This window comes from Osmerus eperlanus, chromosome 19 (genome assembly GCF_963692335.1).
Source record: "Osmerus eperlanus chromosome 19, fOsmEpe2.1, whole genome shotgun sequence".
Lineage (NCBI taxonomy): Eukaryota > Metazoa > Chordata > Actinopteri > Osmeriformes > Osmeridae > Osmerus > Osmerus eperlanus.
The window spans coordinates 14,119,628-14,140,644 of record NC_085036.1 but is presented as its reverse complement, the minus strand read 5'-3'; the positions used below and the strand labels follow the sequence as shown (position 1 = coordinate 14,140,644).

At 39.6% G+C, this 21,017-nt stretch overlaps 2 protein-coding genes across 5 annotated transcripts; one reads left to right on the top strand and one right to left on the bottom strand.

Annotated features, from left to right (window-relative positions):
• Nucleotides 1–659: 659 nt before the first annotated feature.
• yipf6 (Yip1 domain family, member 6) lies at nt 660–6,893 on the bottom strand. 2 transcript variants are annotated; one of them, XM_062485741.1, is made up of 7 exons: nt 6,834–6,893; nt 3,064–3,192; nt 2,887–2,965; nt 2,609–2,651; nt 2,362–2,487; nt 2,061–2,218; nt 660–1,672 (listed from the first exon to the last, which is right to left on the bottom strand). In XM_062485741.1, exons 1-7 carry the CDS (start codon nt 6,891–6,893, stop codon nt 1,551–1,553), a joined length of 717 nt encoding a protein of 238 aa, XP_062341725.1. In that variant the 3' UTR covers nt 660–1,550. The 2 variants fall into 2 exon arrangements, with proteins under 2 accessions (XP_062341725.1, XP_062341724.1); XM_062485740.1 differs by lacking the exon at nt 6,834–6,893 and adding an exon at nt 3,904–4,057.
• ophn1 (oligophrenin 1) lies at nt 4,387–20,808 on the top strand. Of its 3 annotated transcripts, none has more exons than XM_062485720.1 (23): nt 4,387–4,845; nt 6,499–6,594; nt 6,801–6,862; nt 7,037–7,108; nt 8,147–8,248; nt 9,087–9,197; nt 9,517–9,621; nt 9,771–9,900; nt 10,012–10,112; nt 10,311–10,402; nt 10,869–10,947; nt 11,255–11,288; nt 11,459–11,521; nt 12,220–12,294; nt 13,018–13,102; nt 14,103–14,161; nt 15,205–15,310; nt 15,699–15,858; nt 16,718–16,865; nt 18,125–18,460; nt 18,642–18,789; nt 19,238–19,288; nt 19,441–20,808. In XM_062485720.1, exons 1-22 carry the CDS (start codon nt 4,692–4,694, stop codon nt 19,278–19,280), a joined length of 2,361 nt encoding a protein of 786 aa, XP_062341704.1. In that variant the 5' UTR covers nt 4,387–4,691; the 3' UTR covers nt 19,281–19,288; nt 19,441–20,808. The 3 variants fall into 3 exon arrangements, with proteins under 3 accessions (XP_062341704.1, XP_062341703.1, XP_062341705.1); XM_062485719.1 differs by having other exon boundaries at nt 4,388–4,845; nt 19,482–20,808; XM_062485721.1 differs by lacking the exons at nt 6,499–6,594; nt 6,801–6,862 and having other exon boundaries at nt 4,699–4,845; nt 19,482–20,808.
• The last annotated feature ends 209 nt before the right edge of the window (nt 20,809–21,017 follow it).

The following is a 21,017-nucleotide window of genomic DNA, read 5'->3' as shown; positions in this document are numbered from 1 at the left end:
AACATTGTCAGTCGTGGTGCCAAAGGTGGGTCATGTGACCCGAAGGCAGCACGAGGGTTAAGTTGATCTTAGCTAAATGGCGGCCCAGAAAAATACCTTTCAGGAGCTTGTAATGTTGGACATCACGGAATGATTAGTCACAGGTATGTGATTTTTTTTATGAACTCGGCGGGTTGAATCTAGGATCAATATATTATATAATATATATTAAGCCTAAGGTTAGATTAAGAACACAAGCAAAAGATAACAAAAACATGTATTGTGTTTACATGTTGTTGACTATCTCTATGCTACCTCAGGATGTCTAAATTAAAATTAAATTCAGTTACGCCTGTTTCGCTAGATTAATGTTAACTGGATGAAACCTTTGTTTGTTTTATTACTCAAGGTATGATTGAAAACAGACTGGTTCCTGTTTTCATGCTGCACACCAACGCAATTTCTTCCTTCATGCATGGAGAAAACTATTGGCTGTAGGTGGAGTCACAGCTTATTTATTTTGTATTCTTTAACAGATTGTGTCTGGGCTGTCATTAAGTGTTGAGAATGTCAATTCCACACTACAGCGCAGTGTTCAAAGTTTATTGAACAGCATTTGCTCTAATAGAACATTTTCATTTCTAGAAAACAACATGCAGAAAGCTGTGTCGAAAACAAGGTTGAAAACAGAAACAGAGAGACACGTTTAATTGAATTTCGGGCCTTAATACACAGAAATTATAAATACGTTTATAACTGGACAGGTTTTGAATGAGAATTTATATCATATACTGTCATATTCAGTTAAGAAATGAACAGACACATTATAAATATAAAACAATATAACTTTTCCCCAGAAAAAAAAAGTAAAAACCAGTAAAAAAAAAAAAAAATCAAATCAATTTAGCAACTTCACTATAACTCTTGCTAGTACAATCCTGATTTCTGAAACTAAATTAGACATTGACATTTGAAACAAAATATTCAAAAAATAAAACAGAAGTATTTTAGCAATGTTGAAAACATGTTTTTATGAGCAGTGGCCCAGGCTGTGGTTAGGGCCTGTTCACAACTCCCACACTGACATCCCTCATTACCCAGGAAGATCGTGGAATTAACCATCTTCTACCAAGACCTTATAGAAAGTACATTTACTCCTGGTCCTGGTGGTCAATACTATGCATTGGGGCCATCACATTGGAGAATATCGATCCTTTCTTTCTTTCTACTACAAAACTTGTGTAGTACAGTAAACATGTTTTAAGATAAATAATTCTTCCCCCTTAGTCTGTATGTTAGGCTTTCTGATAAAGGGATTTTACTGTGTACAGTGATTCACGTTTCCTTAGAACAGCTTAAAAAAAACTGCAAACTAAGATATAAAGCACTGTGCAGAATGGTCAATATTTCTTCAAACCTTCTGTTGCACCAGATGAACACAAGCAACTTTTTACCATCACGCTTATTCACTTCCAATACAACATGAGACTACTTTCCCAGGTGCTGACTGAAATCCTTTCATTTCAGAAGGATTGTGTTCAGTTCTCTTGAGTTCAGTCAATAGGTTGCTCTTACTGGGACGGTGAGAATGTGAGGATCATCCACCCAATCACAAAGTAGAAGAGAAAGACAGGGTACACCACTAAGGCTTTGCGATTTGGAGGCTGGCTGTCTGCTAAGAAAGCTGTAGAGGCTAAAAAAGAGAATGAGAAGACAAAAAACATATATATATTGATGAGCGCTGAACTGTGGCATAACTTCACACATTTTTGTTGGGGTCAATTGGGTTTCAGTTCAAACAATTCAGTTGTTAAATGTTTATTAAGGAGGTATAAATAAGTTTGATTCAAAAAGCTTCTAATTAATCTAATAATTAACTTGACTGTCCATTTCTGTATGAATTTTTAAATAATGTAATAAATGTTACTAAGAGTAAAAAGGATTTTGAAACATTTGTTCTGGTCATGATGCTACATCTCCATCTACTGGAAGTCACAAATAACTGCAACTCTAAAAATAAAAAAAACACAGAGTCCGTTCAACAGAGCAACTCCAGAACATTTAAAAAATGAAATTCTTACCAAATGTTGACCAGCCAAACGAGGCTGTGACTACAATCAGTCTCACAATAAAGCTTCCTGTTCCAGTCCCGCCCAGAAGAACGATCCTGCAGACCACCATGGCAACGGTCAACGGCATGATGCAGTACCCAAGAACACATAAACTCTGGAAAAACGATCTACAGCCAGGAGGGAAATAAACACGAGCTTCCGTTAAAGCCATGTCAACACAGTAAAACAATCGGCTGAGATGTGCTTTGAAGAGGGTTCTATATTCAAGTTAGAGCAATGTACGTCATCAAAAGAACACAGGGTGACATACATGGTTCCTCCAAGCAGCTTTGAGTTGAGAGTGATGATGATAGACCCAAACCAGATTATCACAAACACTTCTGCAAACTGAGGGCCTCCATCTTCTTTATTGTCGACTGATCCCCCCTGCAACATTCTAAAACGGTGAGAGTGAGGCAGTTATGTGGCATGATTCAAACGCTGATGCCAAACAAACCAATAGAAATTATGCAGTTTATATGTATGACAACGAAAAAGTGTATTATAGTTTTACTTACAGCGCCAGTGTCACACAGAGCAACAATGGACCCCAGAGATCCCCTGAAGAAGATATAGTTTTAATACTTTAAGAAGTCAGATGTTAGGTAGAAACCGACTACACATTCTAAACAGACGTATATGATCACTTCTGAAGTAAGTAGAGTGGCATGAATGACATGCTGGATGCTTGCTAGAAATGAATCTCATATTCATATGGCTTGATTCATCAATACGAGACAGCCAAGTAAAAAACAAACAAACCATTGTTTGATACACATACACGTAGACTACTCACAGTCTCTCAATAGAGTCGAGCTCTTCTTTGGATACATTACATGGACAAATTTCTTCCCAACTGCTTTCAGATCTCTCAACTATAAATTCAAAATAATATAAAAATTACATAATATAATGTTGTTATGAACAGTATGATATGCTGTGTTCAATTGTCCGAATCTGACGATTGGCTTACAATGGTATCTTTGACAGGCTCGTCAAGAGTGGAGAATTCGTCATCCTGACTCGTAGACCGAACAGGCACATTGATCTCTCCTTCAACAGCAATATCCTCTGAGATGGATACATCCGACAGGCCTGCAAACTGGCATTTATGTTAGAACGAGGAATTAGCACCTAACCACATAAAGAAAGAGAAAACTACACCCAAATAAAACAGCACTAAGACTATGACGTAGAACGTGAGATACGTGGAGCTACTTAGCAGCTACGCTGGCTAGCACTGCAGCTAGTTGGTGTACAATTTTACACGCACTCTTAGTAGATTCCAAAGATATGAGGTTGTCTCTCGAGTTAGTACTTTTGCATTTAAACTAGTTACTGCAGAACTAATTATCCCAAGCATAAGCAAAAGTGTTTTACCCAAGTTAGTCAGTCAGCTAGCTGGTGCTACTTGCTAACTCACTACTCAAGTTAGCTAGGCTGGCTAGTGGTTAGGCATGCTAAACAAGGGCTGCCAGAAATCAAGATGACAAAACAATTACAAATTTGTTGCTGCCGATCTAGGTTAGAGAGCTACTGTCAACGTAGAACTTTAGAAACGGTCAGGTTGGCTGGCTAACGCAGTTAGAATACCTACTTTTGCTGGTAAACTAAGCTAGTCAACAATCAACATACATTGACATTAGCACCAGCCGAACTCAGACCTGCTAGCATTGCCAGATTGTTTAACTGCCATAAGATTGCTGCTTAAAAACAAAGCAGCGGTCCACATTCTTGCAAACTACATAGCACTATTAATCAAAATAATACAATGTTGTCCAGGAATTAACATTTAAAATCTACTTTTTCTTACCATAGGTTTACTGGACTCGTCGACTTCCGCCATTTTCTCGGTGTACACGGATGTGAAACGTCATCAGTAATTTGCAACAGCTCAGGAACCACTTCCAAAAAAAACACTGCTTACTGTTTCATAAGGAGCATTCCTGCCGTGGCAACAAGGTGACTGGGTTTCAGCATAAACTAGTATGTCGGGTTCATTTATATCCTCCAGATAGCATTGCAAACATAAACCCGGACATAACTATTTGCAGAAATATATTTATGGTAAACTGTATTCAACTGGTTGTTTGTGGATGGTCTGAAAACCAGATGCTAAAACATACATATACATATATCCTCAAATACATTTAATGCTGGGCGTAACCAAAAAAATATTTTGGAGACATCTGACATTACAGTTAGCCTTGTTGCTGTCCATGTCCACCGAGACCATATTCAGTGTACTGTCGCTTTAAGGGCATCATGGGTGTGAAAGGCGAGGGAGGCGTTCAGAATTTTGCCTGCCTTCTTAGTTCATTCTTCTCGCCTCTCAACTAGGGAAAAGTAACAAAAGGGTAAATAGATGGCCTCAAGAGGACTTAAACTGAACATTTGGTTTTACTAGAGTGAATTATATTATCAGAATATACTATTATTTTAGCACCGTAGACACGGAAACCCTTTCTCTGGATTCTGGAGGAGAGCTGCTGGATGTGATTCTAGACGTGGAAAGGTTTAGGAAAAATGTTGTGTGACGCTGCGCTGTTTTAAAATCAAGGACTTCTAAGCTATTGTTTTTCATTTTCAGCTGACTTCAGCATGGGGCATCCTCCTCTTGAATTTAGTGACTGCTATCTGGATAGCCCAGATTTTAGAGAAAGACTCAAATGCTATGAAACAGAATTGGAAAGAACAAGCAAATTTCTCAAAGACGTAATCAAAGATGGCAACAATGTAATCAATGCAATTAAGGGTAAGCATATTCTGACTTTTTATGTTATAGATAGATGTGGGAGTGGAATTTAACATAATTTAATCTTTTGAACCTTATAAAGAGCCAGCATCGGGATGGTGGCAAGACCAATTGAATTGGCACTGCCACCTGCCCTGTCAAATGCACACTTGGCTCAAAGCCGAAGTGTACTGGTGATTACATTAATTTAACTAACTGCTCTCATTACATATCACATATTTTCAGTCAGCACATTGTGTATCTACGTTCCTTTTTCTTTATGATCTGTTATTCATTTAGGAAGTAGTTTCACTTCCTTAATATGTGGTACGTTCATGTATGTCCTGTATGAGGAAATTACCTGTCCTACCAATGGTTATATCCATTATAATCAGTATGGTCAAGTGAATGTAGGCTGACAACTTGACAGTAAGGTTTAGACTTGGCAAAAGTGTTGGTAGGCAATAAACACACCAGAATGTTGATCTATCAATGGCACTGCTGTAATTATGTCCAGGGACAAAACAGGAGGCCATGTTAAAGGACATTTCATATAGGCTGACATCACTTTATTCTCATTGATTAAAAGATGTCCGTCTTTGAGGAAACCAACAACAACACAGCTGAAGGATCTAATTCCACGTTTCGATGTGCTTTCATTGTTTCAGCGTTTTCATAGTTTTTTTTGCGTGGTCATATCCTTTGTGGTTATCGTTATCCTGCTTCCTCTTCCCTGTCAAAACCTCCAACACGTGCAGAGACAGATCTCAATGGGGCAGCTAAGAATCCTCTAGAAACATCTAAGTCGTTCTCAGAAGTTGAGCGTGGAATGCTTTATGTAAGCTCCTGCGATTTGGTCTCCTCTTCAAAAGCATAAGGTTTTCTGTAGTGCTTTGCGATTGCAATCACACTGTGCAGAGCCCAAACGTCAGTTCCTGGATACCTTCTATGAGGTCTGCTGTCCCTGTTGGTGTAGGACTAAATTACTTGAACAGTATTTGCATTGTCTGACCCTTTAAGATTCCATTCTGCCATCCAAATCACACATTTTAATCTCAGGGACAGACACGCTTATTGTTTTGAGTGATGCAAAGGGAAGAGCAAGGCACTTACTGATCGTATCGTCTTGATGGTTCCCCCCTGGTCACACGGCCGACATAAGTAAATCTTTGTGTTCATTTTAGATCACCAGTATAACATTTATAGATGTAGGTAAATCTGCCACAGACTCTTGACGAGATGCATTAGTTACTAGCCCATTTCTTTCATAAATAACAATAGTTGCATCTGTGTGGAACAAAGCAAGCCTTTTGTAGGGGTAGGTAGGTCATCATTTTAACAATATGCTTTTGTGTTAGCACTGGTTTGGATCTGCAATGTCCTTTAAGCAATACCACATGAAATGTCAGCTATACAGCGTAGGCAAGTCAGAGGTACAGTAAGCAGATCTCGATGAAAGCCTCTGAGGCACACTCCTGAGGTAAACAGAATCTGACACTTCACTGCTAATAAAGCACAAGTAGCTCTCACACAGTAACTGTGGTGTTGAACAAGACACAGTTGCTCTGGAGAATGATGTGAATAACTACAGCCTACTGAATTAACCCAGATGATAACCTGAAATGAACCCTTCAAATATAGAACTAACAGGTGTTGGGTTTTATGTGGTTTTAGGTTATTCTGTGGCTGTTCAGAAGTTCTCCCAGACTCTGAGCGCATTCCAGTTTGACTTCATAGGCGATTCTCTGACAGATGATGAGATGAACATTGGTAAGCTCATATGATTGGTCATGGTACACAGACATATAAAGATCCTTTTTCAGGATTATTACATTATCCAGTAGGCATGTCACACCAAATAATGTGAGATATTCTTTGTTAAGAAGGAAACCTGCAACAACCACATTTCCATCCAATATATTCTTCAGTCGAATGGTTAGATGTGAAATAGTTACTGTGTTGCTTCTTGTCCATAGCGGAGTCGTTCTCAGAGTTTGCTGGTCTTCTGCAGGAAGTAGAGGATGACAGGATGATGCTGGTGGGTTACCAGCTTCCTCTTTCTCTGACATCCAGCTGTTTATAAAGATACACAATAGTTCCCTTCTAATGTTAAATAAGCTATTGGACTGAATAGAATATGTATTTGTTTAGCCTAAAATGGTTTTATAAATCGTGATCAAAGTATTTAATGCTGACATTTTTGCCCATGTAGGTTCAGAATGCCTGTGACATGCTGATTAAGCCATTGGAGAAGTTTCGGAAAGATCAAATAAGTGTGACAAAGGTAAGGTCTTGATCTTGAGTGATTCCCAAATTTGTCAGTTTACTTTACTACTGTAATTATGTGCGGTTATAACTTGACACTGGTAATTGTTAAATTAGCTTAAATGATACAGAAGCTCTATAAACACAGGGAATCAGTTGTGACAGAGAAATACTACAGTAGCAAATTCTGTTCTGGACTATGAACCTTTCTATAGCTCTAAAGTCATGTGATCATGTCACACTCCTTTCTTGACTCTCCCTTCTTTATGTGTAAAAGCAGTAAACAGTAGACAAACAGGATCTGGCAGAGCAGATCACACTAATGGCACTAAAGTAGGAAGCTCGCCATGACAACAGTCTGCCTATTTAGCAAGACATTTAGCCTTGCACACAGCTTAAACTAATAGTATACTGCTGTCAGCTTACATTCATCCTACTGTACATCTTCCAGGTTTCTAACTTGAAGATAAGGTTGTACTGAAGTTATAATATGTAGTAGTTAGTAAGACAGTCCTTTGTTTAAAAAAATCTTATTCTCTCTTTGTGCTACTAATGGAGTAATTCAGTAGAAACAGTTCATGGTTGAATAAACTCTAGAGGAAAGGACTGTAGCTGCAATGTTATGGGGAAAAGAAAATCGCTGAGGGAGAGAGAAATCACTTTGGACACGTTCTTGAATGATTTCTATGGAAAAATGGAGCTGGCTATCGCTGGTGGGTAGATCATACAGTCTGTGGTTAGAGCTCCTCAGCAGTGTTGTATTGGTCTCGAGTCGTGAAGTCTCCCTTCACTGAATGTCTGTGTGTCTGTAGCTCATGCATGGCTTGTGGGACCCCTGTCAGTATGTCTGTACTTTATCAGCAACAATCTCCTGCTCCTGAACACAAGTCACAATCATAAGATTATGTAATCAGCAGGGCTGATCAGGGAACTAAAACATTTCATTCAACAGCACTGGTGGTTATTGTTACGTCAAAAAGATGTCTTAGATTTGTTTTCGTGGAGTTACATGGAATTATCTCGATGTTAATCACTTACACATGTATCTTTATTTCAGGAGAGGAGGAAGAAGTTTGAGAAAGAGAGTGAAAAATATTACTCTCAATTAGACAAACATCTCAATTTGTCCTCCAAGAAGAAGGACTTGCAGCTACAAGAGGTTGGTTGAAACGAAGCAGAGATCTCCTGTCAAGAATGTGACAAGACTTTCTGACAACACCTGGTATAAATTATAGGGTTGGAATCACCATGCTTTCTCTGGGATAAGAAACTTGTAAAACTGTAACAAACACCAAGTTTATCTTCTTTTTTTTTATTGTTGTGTTTTTGTTAGTTTGTTTTATAGTGGTGAAAGCACACAGACAATTGTATGTTTGGTTCTTTAACCCTTGTGCTGCCTTCGGGTCACATGACCCAAAGGTTCATAACGAACCATCGTTGTGTTTACCCAGTTTTACCCAATACAAAAACAAATAAAAATAATTTTCTTTTAACCTTTGCAATGTGGGGGGTCTGCGACAGCCCAACGGTTAAAAGAAAATGCTTCACTTTGTTTTTGTATGAGGTAAATTTGTCGCAATACGACGGTGGGTCACACGGCTGATGGGTCAGAATGACCCGAAGATAACACAAGGGTTAATGCAGAAAATTCAATGACTGTAAACAAGCAGTAGGGGGAGCTGTTGGAATGATGGTTATATCTTTGCAATAGTGGTTTTACAACTGCTTTTTGGGAGACCATTATGTACAGTTGGTGGACTGTATATAAAAGAGTTTCTATTCTGTAGTCTCTCATCCATTCTTCTTTATCCCATTGACTCTGTCATTTTTGGTCGGAGAAGGACAGTTCTAACTAGACGCTTGAGTAAAAGAGATATGCAATGCCTTATGCCAACTATTAACAAATAGCCTAGGGGTTATTAATTGGTCAACTATCCCATTCAGTTGCTGCATAACTACATTAAAGTCCAAGTATTTGTTTTGTTTTTTTACTGTAGGCTGACGAACTTCTGGACAAAGAAAGACATATCTTCTATGAGTCATCCGTGGAGTATGTGTACCAGATCCAACAGGTGCAAGACAGGAAGAAGTTTGACGTTGTGGAGCCTGTAAGTGCTTTCCTGTTTAAAACCCCTCAATATTGCTAGCAGGCCTTCCATTTTAAACGAGCACTAAATTACATTTCGTTTCCTGATGATGCAGGAAAACAAATGAACAATTGTGAGTAATGCATCTGCATAGCAGTGTACAATGTGTGTGGGCTAAAAAGAAATCTCTCACCAACCAATAAATGTCTGGCTATATAATATCAGGTCATTATGAAGTTGGACCGTTTTAATTTCTTTAACTAAATACATGTGCCGATCTGTGAGGTTAAAGACTTGTCACATAATCTTTTTGTATGTTTTACTCTCTGGGGATGGACAGGTTTTGGCGTTTCTTCATAGCATCTTAACGCTGAACAACTTGACTGTGGAGATGACTCAGGACTTCATGCCCTACAAGCAGGAGCTGCAGCTCAGCCTGCAGAATGTGAGTGATGTGAAGGGCAACACCTGAGTCAATTCAGTAGTAATCAAGTTCAGTACTAATGCAGGAAGGAGTCATGTGTTTTGGGTAGCTTTTGTTGTTTCTTCCTGGGAGCCCTCTGATAGGATGGAGGTTTTTGATTTGATCTGCAGACCAGAAACCACTTCGAGAGCACACGTGAGGAGATGGAGGAGCTGATGAAGAGAGTGAAACAGCCGTCACAGATCAGTAAAATGCACGGTCAGACAGTCTCCGAGGGTTATCTGTACTCTCAAGAAAAGTGTAAGTATAGATTCTACATTACATTCGCTTGGACCAAACATTCACGCTACAGGCTCAAGCTCTGACCTGAACCGCTACACGTATGTTACATGTATGCTACATGTCTCTCAGGGGCCTTGGGTGTGTCATGGGTGAAGTACTACTGCAGGTATCACAAAGACAGCAAACTGTTTGTCATGGTTCCGTGTGAGCAGAAACCAGCAACCAAACAGGTAAACACAGTGCTGCTCATGGTGAGGAGTCTTAATGGTTTGTTTTTAAAGCTGTTTCAGTTGGCAAGAATTTAAGGGAGGCTAGTGTTCGCGCCTCACTCAGACTCCTCACTCCTTTTCCATTCGTTGCTCCAAGACATAAATTGCGGTAGCGTTCTTTCTTCCTAATTCATACCCACCCATGTTTTTTCCTTCCAGGGCCCCACAGAACTGAAACTCAAATCCTGCATCCGCCGGAAGACTGAATCCATAGACAAGCGCTTCTGCTTCGAGGTGGAGACTGTAGAGAGGTACACAGAGAAACTGTGAGATAAAGTACGCAGTGTGATATAACATGGATGTCTTGCCGGATAAACTGTTTAGAGCGTCAACGTGAACAGGTGGTCTGCAAGGCCATCGAGTGTGGGAAGAATGGATTGTAGCCCAAACAATGACTTGGCGGCAAGCTTTCGCCGCGAGCAAGCAGATGGCGAACGGAGGGGTTTTCTGGGACTTTCGCCGCGAGCAAGCAGATGGCGAACGGAGGGGTTTTCTGGGAGGAGAACAGTGTGAACTCATATTTATACACGCTTGGCTGTTGGTACAATATGAATGACAGAGGGGCAGGCGCCACCTTGCGCTGCCTTGTGATGTCAAACCGACCTTAAAAGCAAATCATTGATTACACATGAGAACAGGGCCTACTGTTTAAAATTATTTCGTAACCACAGGGTGCAGCCCGCACCTTGTTGAAATGTGACATTTCTGTTGCCATAGGAACACGCCTGTCATCCTCCAGGCTCTGTCAGAAGGGGAAAGGAAGATGTGGATAGAGGCCATGGACGGGAAAGAGCCTGTGAGTCTTTTATGCCCCAAGACAAGCCCCCCCGTGGAGAGTACTTTCAGATGGGCTATTGATGCTAACAGTTGTGGAGGTGTATTGTATGTTGATAGTGCTGCACCTTCTTCGTAAACAAGTAGTAGTCATGGAAGAACAATACATGCAATACTTTGTATTCTGTTTTGGAGAATTGTATTGTTTTATATGAAAGGTTAAATCTTCATCTTCAATTGCATTACATTTTCTGGTTTGTTCACTCAAAATGTTGTCATTGGTCACTGAATGCTTTGTTAAAAAGGCTGGCATTGTCTACTCATTTCAGATTTATCATTCCCCGATTCACAAACAAGCTGAAAGTAAGTGTCCCTGCCAGGGCTGCATGACTTTCCTTCTACAGGCTGTGTTGCTGAGTTGTTACTGTTTAAAAAAATATATTCACCCTCAAAGGCTGAGATAATGTGCTCTTGGAAATGTCCACAGCCTCCAGATGACTGGTTAATTTGCCCTTTTCTCTTGTCTTACACAGTGGAATTGAATGAAGTTGGGTTCAAGTTTGTGAGAAAGTGCATCAATTATGTGGAAACAAAGGGTAAAGTACCTCAAATTAATATTTGGTACAATTTACACTTTTCTCAAATGTCTTATCAATTTCCTCTCCTCTAGAGGGCAGAGTTGAGTCATTCATTTTTTGTGACTCACTTCTACCATACAAGAAGGCTAGGAGTGACTGTCTCTGTAAAACAACTGCCTCTAAAGTGAAGTTCTGTTCTGTGGCTACTTCCTAACTGCCTGGTTTGAACTAGTCCAGATTTGTCTGTTTTCCTTAATACCTTCAGGTGGTTCGTAATGCCAAACTTGTATTTTCTTTCCGCAAATGAGCATGCATTCATGTTCTAAGCACGGACCACATCGAAGAAACACTTTTGCATGTGCGTTTAATTTAATTTTCTGATTCTACGTTGCTAGGGCCGTTGCTAAACCCGGCACTTTGCTGTGCTCCTGTGTTCGATCACAGCCATGGAGATGCACTAGCCATACGTGACAAAACAACCAATCGACCAGTGAAGCAAATCAGTCATTTGGAAATTGGACGTAGTGTTGTCACAGTGTTTGTCACATCTCCATTTTAACATCTGTGTATGCAGGCCATGAGAAGCAGGCAGCACATCCCCCCTGCTCTTCTCTGGAGGAAACACTCCCTTTTGCCAGCTCAACTCCTCCCACTCACTCCCACTCACTCTCTCTCTCTCTCTCTCTCTCTCTCTCTCTCACTTCCTCTCTTTTCAGGACTCACACAAGAAGGAGTGTACAGAACTGTTGGCAGCAACATCCAAGTGCAGAAGCTTTTAAATGCCTTCTTTGGTGAGGAAATCCCCCAGTCAACATCTGTTCCTTCTGTCTTTTGACGCTGGTCTGAACTGTTCAAAACAAAGAGATTTGAAACTTGTATTCAACATCCATTCAATGGTAATGTGTCGTTGTTTCACTCAGAATTCAGAATCAGAATTCGGTTTATTCACCATGTATGTTATACAAACACTGAATTTACTGTGGCAGGGAGGTGCAAAACACTAAACATATACAGATCTTAAATTAAGTAAAAGTACAAAAGTTTAACTATTTCTAAGAACTAAACAATCTAAGAATACAACAATAAGAATACAACACTCGTAATGCAAGGAATAATCTATATGAAAAACAAAAAACCTTTTGTTCAAATTACAGAGAATAAAAATGGCCAAGACAGTGATAGTGATTGGAGCCACTTCAGCCATGCGAGTTGTGGGTCATTTCTGTTTGTTAAGGCCTTGATCTTAAACTACCAGCCACATACAGATAGAGCCAAATACTGTAACAAGAATGTTAAGTATGTAGAAGAAATCTTTGTGTATTATTAAAAATACTATAATATGTTCACAAATGTAGATTATTTAAATTGTATTTAAACAATAAGTTCAGTTCCAAACTTCTGTTCTAAAGAGTGCACCTTGTTCAGAAAGCCAACTGTCAGTTTCAAGAGTTTGTTTGCAAAGACGACCAGTTTACTTCTTGGTTTTTCTTCTTCTGTTTCTCCGCTCCCTGCAGACCAAGCATGCCCAGGGGATGTGGATTTCCAAAACAGTGACTGGGATGTTAAAACCATCACAAGTGCCATGAAGTTTTACCTCAGGTATGGTTGTCTCCTGCAAAGCGGCTGACATTGAGCCAGAAATACAAAAATAGATATTGATAAACTGTATTTGTCCGATCATCATAACTGTTGTTTCATGAGGGCTTTTAGCCAATGGGAAGGAAGTGCCTTATTGGCCGAATATGAAATGAAAGCTGCCAAAATGTCACAACTGAAATGATGACCCTAAGCTTGTATTAAAAGAAAACTTAATTCAAAAGCGGTCAAAGTGGGGCTTTGTTTTGTCTCCTTATGTAAAATATAGTTTAACCTTGTGTTATCTTCGGGTCATTCTGACCCATCAGTCATTGTGACCCACCGTCGTATTGCGACAAATTTACCTCATACAAAAACAAAGTGAAGCATTTTCTTTTAACCGTTGGGCTGTCTCAGACCCATCACATTGCAAAGGTTAAAAGAAAATTATTTTTATTTGTTTTTGTATTGGGTAAAATTGGGCAAACACAACGATGGTTCGTTATGAACCTTTGGGTCATGTGACCCGAAGGCAGCACAAGGGTTAAGGCACTTACCCCCCTTTGGCGCCCAGCCCTCATAAATGGTGTTTCATGTCAGTTATGAAAATCATCATGATAAGAATTGGACTACAGTGGTAATCTTAGTAGCTGGCAGGGGATGAAATGAGTGTCCCACTCTCTCTGTGCTCAATATAATAGTTCACTGTTCGGAGCACTTTGTGACCAGGCCCCTCATCCTCAAAGCAGGGCTGAACTGGAGCCACAACCCTCTGCCCTTCATGATTTATTCTCACATGCTCAATTCTCTCCTAAAGCCAGTCAGTCTCTGATAGAGGCTAAGCAGATGTTTAGAAGCCTTACTCAAGGCCTTTGGTCTCTCATGTCCTGAAAACACAGTGAAATCAGCTTTCAGATGCATACAGTATGAGTAACACTTATTTATGTGGTAAAGTCCTTTGGGTAAAATCTTTTACCTTTAGCATTCACACAGAGCTGACTGGACTGTGTGTGTTTATCCACAGGAGCCTCACGGAACCTCTAATGACTTACGGTCTCAACAGGGAGCTCATTTTAGCTGCAAGTAAGAAATACTAACTGTATTCACAGTTATCTGCATGAAAATGGTTTGGACAGTTTAGAAAAACAATGAATCCCTCTGGATTCATTGTTATCCATTCCATTGTCTGGAAGGCCAACAGATAACACCTGCAATACCTCAACTGATCTTGCTTTAGTCTCCATTGTTACTGATGTTTAGGGCACTCCATAATAATATTTAGCAGTTATATTTATGTGTTTTATTGTTTGTGTGTATATGTTTGTACACACACATATATATGGAGGAATGGATGGATTTTATCAGGTTAATTAATTATTTAGCCTCAATTATCCACTTTTTTGTCTTTTCTTTTGAATACACTCAAGTACTACAGTACTATTACAATATTACTCATCCCTAAGTTGCATGTTGGGTGCTGAACAAAAAGGTTGTTTACTTCCACATCTGTATCTAATCTGACAAACGTTCCCTTCAGTCAAGAGTTGGTTCATCGTGCATTTGTACTTGGTCAAAGTGGGTTCACTCACAAGTTCATCAGGGTTGGTTACAACTATAAAAGGAAACGGAAAAAAAACATGTTCCCTTTTCCCTGTGCTGTAACTGAAGTCAGAATCCTTTTTGTCGCAGTGACTGAAGCCAACGACTCCCACCCAACATAAAACAAAGTAATAGGAAACACATCATAATGGCTTCAGCCATATTCTTTTAATGGATATTTCTAGAACCATTACTGGTTCCAATTTCACAGAAATATTATTCCGTCGTCCTGTATTTTATTTGGGTCTATTTTTCTATTGACTGGACCCATCCCTGGTGGGTGACAGACCTCACGTATTTCTACATGCTATAATTAAGTGCTAAACTCATGTAATGTCATGTACACAGCTGTAATCTTAACTGTGAAAAGCCTCATTGCCCCAAGAGTGCTTTTGTAATGCATTCAGTTAGACACTCACAGACTCATTATTGTTTCGTTCTGTAGTATTACCCGTGATTAATATGTGTAGGAAATATATAAAGATATTCGTTTAAGGAGCACTGCTCAACTGTTTGTCATCTTTTAGAATCTGAAAGTCTTGACTGTCGACTTGGGGCCATTCATTCGTTGACCTACAAGCTTCCAGAGAAGAATCGTGAAATGCTAAACCTGCTTATCCAACACCTGGTCAAGTAAGATATTTGTGGATGTGTCACTGTACTGTTGGGAGTCCTTTTAATCTGATGTAACATGCAGTGCTTGTTCAGTCTTTTGTCTTGTCGTCTTATGGCATAACTGTGGTATTATATTGCCTCTGGCTCAGTTAAAATACTGGATATTACTGGCATCACTTCACATAAATCCACACTTTATTACTAGGCTCGTTAAACTAGCTTGTTGTGTATGTGTTCTATATTAAACTGTCAGTCTGAACAAGAGTGGATCTGATTGGGATGGTAGTTTGTCTTAAGTGTGCTATTCAATGGAATACTACAACATGAAGCAAAATAGATGTTTTTGATACTTTCTGAGTGGTTGTAACTCTAATCTCACTAACAACGTATTCTCTTGTGTTGACAGTGTTTGCAGTAACAGTGGAGAGAATCTCATGACACCTTCAAACATGGGGGTGATCTTCGGTCCCACGCTGATGAGGGCAGAGGAGGACACTGTGGCCGCGATGCTGGATATCAAGTTCCAGAACATTGTCATTGAGATTCTGATCGAGGATTACAAGAAGGTGAGTTGTGTTGAGCTTCGGTACGTCTGTAATTGACAGTGCTGTACAGTCAGTGACCAACCTATATATTATCGAGTTGGAACCACTTTTGCCACCTGAAGAAATAGCCTGTGGTGTGGATTTGACCCATTAAGGAGTAGCGTCACAAATGTGAGCGTTCGAAAGTGGGAGAATGTACTAATTAGACGGCTAGCAAGTAACACTAGCATGGTAGTAGCATTACTACGAGTATAATTCTAGGTAACTTAGCCCGGCAGCTAACTAAGCTAGCTAGCTACCGTTTCGGAAAAATAACTTTGGGGACCGTTGGAAATATTTGGAACTCAACTCAGCTCAAGTTAAGGATGTGCAGGAAACTTACCTTGAGGGGTTCAGTCCCTGCTCCCTCAATAGCATTTATCCACACCACAATTTGCGGTCTTTTCTGTACGCTTGATGTAGACGGATCATGTCCCTCTGACCTTTCCTTCAACAAGGCAAACTGCCGCTCAACAGATGTTTGTTTGTTCCTTCGAGACCCCAGCATCCAATGCCCAAACTGTTTCTGAGACCCAATAACCACCACATCTCGCACCAACCATCATTCCACAATGAAAGTATCTTAGATCGTTAGGTCTTTCCAGTCTGATGTTTGGTTTAACAACGGAACCTCGTTACCCATGCCTGCGTAGTGAGTGCCTTACATAATGAGTCACGGCCAAGTTTTTCTGATAAAAAACAGGTGTACTATACCTAATCAAGTGCCCATTAAGTGCACAAGTATATAACCAGCTTACAGTTTAAAACCATGTTTGAAATGCATCACGTGGATTGGCCGATATTTTTTATTGTGTCTGAAAGGCTGTCTGCATATTTACAGATCTTCAGTGGCCCACCAGAGGAGAGCTCCGCCCCTCCCATGCCTCCTCCAAGGATCACCCCTAGGAAACGACAACCAATCACAATCTCCAAGCGCCCAGCACGTGCATACCAAGCCCTTAATCATGACCAGTTCCAGCCAACCGAGAGTAATTATCTTCCTCCTTTGACTTAATCATCACCACCATAACCATCCCCTCATTATCATTCCGTGGCCCTGTGAATTTACAGTATGTAATTATACAGAAATTATAGTAGTAGACTAAATACAAACTCCAAAGAATTGTAGAAAACTGTCGAAGGAGCAAGATTTTCAGTAAAATTTCTAACCTACATATTATACTCAGATTTATATATTACTGTTTCCTCAATATGATTAGATACATAGAAAACACTTTTTTTTACTATTATTTTTAATTAAAAAAATCGGCGTAGTGTTTTGTGCTTTGAACCTCCTGTTTGCTTTGTATAGTATTATACTTGTCACCAAATGTATGATGTATTACATTTGTGGAGATTTGAGGTTCCTCAAAGTTGGGGAGTGTGGGGGGGGGGGGGCTGGGGTAGTATTTAGAAGTGGGACACTGCCTCAGGGTATGTCAGATAATTCATATCTCTCACAACTTCTGGTGAAATGACTCTTGTGGACGGTTGAAACGTTCTCCTCCTCTGTGTCTCTCCTCTGATAGTCTCCTCCTTTGTGGTATTTTACTGCTTCAAGATGCCACATAACTAGCTATGTTATCTACAACACGTAACCACCACCTGTCTTAGTTTGTACCAGTATTTAAATTGTGCAAATACCACTAGAAGCCTGGTTTGGAGCGTGAGTTAAAGATGAGACAAAGACTGCACCATGATTTCCATTTAAATTTTAATCTTCAATATGAATAGTTGATTATTGTAAGCAAGCCTCTAAACTAACGTTGTCTGGCAGTGTTTCCTGTTTCCTGCTGTGGACTCCTTTCCTGTTTTCAAAGTTAAAATTAGTATATCCTGCATAACTATTTTATAACATTAGAATTAACAGCATGGGAACATCAACCGTAGAATGTATACGATGTAACCCTGCATGTACTGTATTATAAAACTAATATATACTAATTAAAACAACAATGCTGGATGTGGTTCATTTTCTTTAAGTGTAAGGATGCATGGTTATAATGTATACTTTATTGATTCACCAAACATTCTGAATTAAGTATGCCACAAACACATATTGATCTGTGTCCATGTTGTATGTGAACCTGGTATTATGACCCATAGTCTGTAGTCAGTTCTGTAGTATGACTTAAACTGCAGGGAGACCCACATAAAGGATTATTTCCTACATGCTAAGGCCTACCAAACCAAGTTTCTACAAAGTATTAGTTTGTTGCTGTAACAGACATTCATTTGTCTCTAACAGATGAGCTGAACGGCAACGCTCAAAATGGCCGCCGAGTAGAGCGCTTAGATTCGGCTGGGGAGAGCCCCAGGAGTCCTGTACCCCTCCAGAGGACCAAGCCCCTGGGCCCTGCCCCCAGGCTCCCCCGGGACCCCCCGCACAGGCAGCTCCCTGTTCCCAAGCCGGCCGCGTCCCAGGACCGAAACTCAGAGTGTGATGTGGCCAAAATGGTGGCTAAACTACAGAGGTCAGAAACTTCGGCCGCTGCGAATGGGAAGCCAGTAGTCGCTGTGAACCGAGCGCAGTCGTTCCAGAACAGGAGACCAGCCCCACGAGGGGCTTCAGTCATCAGAGAAGGTATCAGAGTTACTCGTATTTCATACAAAACTCAATACTTTTACAGTATTGAAGTATTATAATACTTCATACTGTACAGCGTTGTGTTCACTTGATATAAGTGCATAGGTGTGTACACTAAAACCATTCACTTGATTTTCACGAACAAGTAATGTGTAATAAAAAGGTTGTCCTATTTTAGGTGAATGTGAACTGATCAAAACAAGATCTCCAGCTGAGAAGCATGCCATCTGCCGGCCCCCAGTCCGGCCCCCTGATCCTCCTGCTCGAACTCCAGCTCCGCTGAGGAGCCCCGACGCAGCGCCCAGCGAGGACACTGCAGCATCTTAGTACGTACAGTCGATGTCAGATCTCAGCAAGACCCAGACATGCCGTCCATACTCATTAAAATCTTAATCAAGAGAACAATTGAACAAAAAATGTGCTTTGTCAGCCATCGCTTCATTCCTTTTCCACTCCTTGTACAGTAACGATTTCTAAGTTTATAACACCCCGTAAAGTGAATCATTTACTTGATGAATAATTTATGCTTTTGAAATTACATTGCATTCATTGCCCAAGTTGTCAAGCTTTCTGGTTGATTTATCATAACAATGATTTAATGAACTCCTGACCTTACCTCTCCTCTTGTCAGGGACATCAGATGTGCTGAGTACTGAATAACAATACCAAATGATTCGTATTTTACTAAGTTTGTTATTTGAGTGTTTGGGTTTGTGGTAAAAAAAAATATATACCCTTTCTCCATTCATCTGGAAATGATTTTTCCTTTTACAGTGTCGCTTCCAAAGCCAAGTTTTTTGAAAATGCCTCCAGATGAATCAAAAGGTATGAAAGAAGAGAAACCCAATCCGCCCTGTAAAGCCACTGCTTTTAACACAACATAATGTTTTGCTCAAATAATTAGTAAGAAATGCATGTCTGTCAGCCAGCACACCAAAATATAAATCAAATATCAATGCTGTTAATTTCCTTTTTAGCTTTTTCACTCGCGTTCATCTCATCTGCTTTTCTGATGCAGTTCATCTGATTCACCCGCAGCATCGTCGACTCTCACTGTGCCTGAAGCGACAGGGTGTAATTTCCCTCATGTGTTTCATCCTATATTTAAAATTGTCTAAAGAGGAATATCCTTGTTGTTGTTGACAATTAACATTCGGAATGTGGGACAACACTGAATATCTGGATTGCACAATGGATGTGGAATCTAAAAGAACACTTTTCATTTACTTTTAATCAATATGATTTACTTTATTGGGGACCCATTTGTGAGGGAATTGTGTAAGATAATTCTAAATTAAGTCACAATTTATATTAATATGATCTTTGAATGTTACTTTATAACCTAAAAACCATTTATTGAAGCCAGTCAAAATGTACTGTAGATAAATGGTCATTTTCAATCCTTCCTTAAAGATGGTCTGCATATCTTCAACTAAATACCAATAAATATATATTTTCTCTGAACACTAACTGAAACTTAAACTGGTGGTTGCATAGTGCTGGTTTATCGTTTGTTGTTAAATTATAGCCTGCTTAGTTGTCTGTAGATCATTATCATTCCCAATTGGTGACATTGTGGTAGGCCTAGTGTATAGCAATGTATGTACTGAACAACGCTCTCTCATGATTCATTTTCATCGTAACCGTCAATTTCTTGCTATTCTGTGGAATCATTAGAGCTAGTTGATTTATGATCAATGATTTGTTAAGCATTCAGTAGTCCATTTGTCATCCTGAAAACACATCGAGGTACTGTTACTTTAGGCTACTTGCCATTATTGTTGTTATCTAGCGAAAGGGTCATTTAAAAGTTTAACTGACGTTAACAGTACCACACTTTGTTAACACATTGTAGCTATTTAGCTAGAGCTACTACGCTAGCTACAGTACACTAATTCACTTCGATTTTTTATTGTAAAAATATGAGTTTACTCTTTTAGCTTTGCCCTGTGGAATTCAGCTGTTAACAATCCTTACACAGACGCAGTCATAGCCTACCCTTTGTATTTTTTGGATTGGTGGGTCAAGGTAATCTCCCTGGGAAGCATTGTCCAGGATCGTTATTTTCTTGACCTACGCCCTACGGGACCCGAAAGAAGTGAGCCCTAGAACAGACTCTTCTCGTGTATAGACGTTTCAGACATGTTTTTATTATAATACATGTAGAATAGCTGTTATCTCCCCCATAGCCTAGTGGTTTTTATGAATGGTTTATTTTTTTTATTAATGTTTTAAATGTGAAAATTAAATGTGAAGGTCTTTGTGAGGGCAAGAAGATTATGAGCATTTTGTTATCATTGTGGATTCTGTAAATATCTATTATTAAAGTCAATATGGAATAGTGTAACTATCAATTGTTTGGTTTTCCTTAAATTGACTAGAGCTAGCTCTATAATAAATAGGCTAGTCTACATGAATGTGATTTTTTTCATATTTTAACATTTAATTTGTAGGCTACCATGTTTCTTGTTTGATTGGTCAAGTTTGTAGCCTAATTGCATATTTAGCCTACACATATTTACACATTAGCCTACATTTGGTCATTTGGCAGACG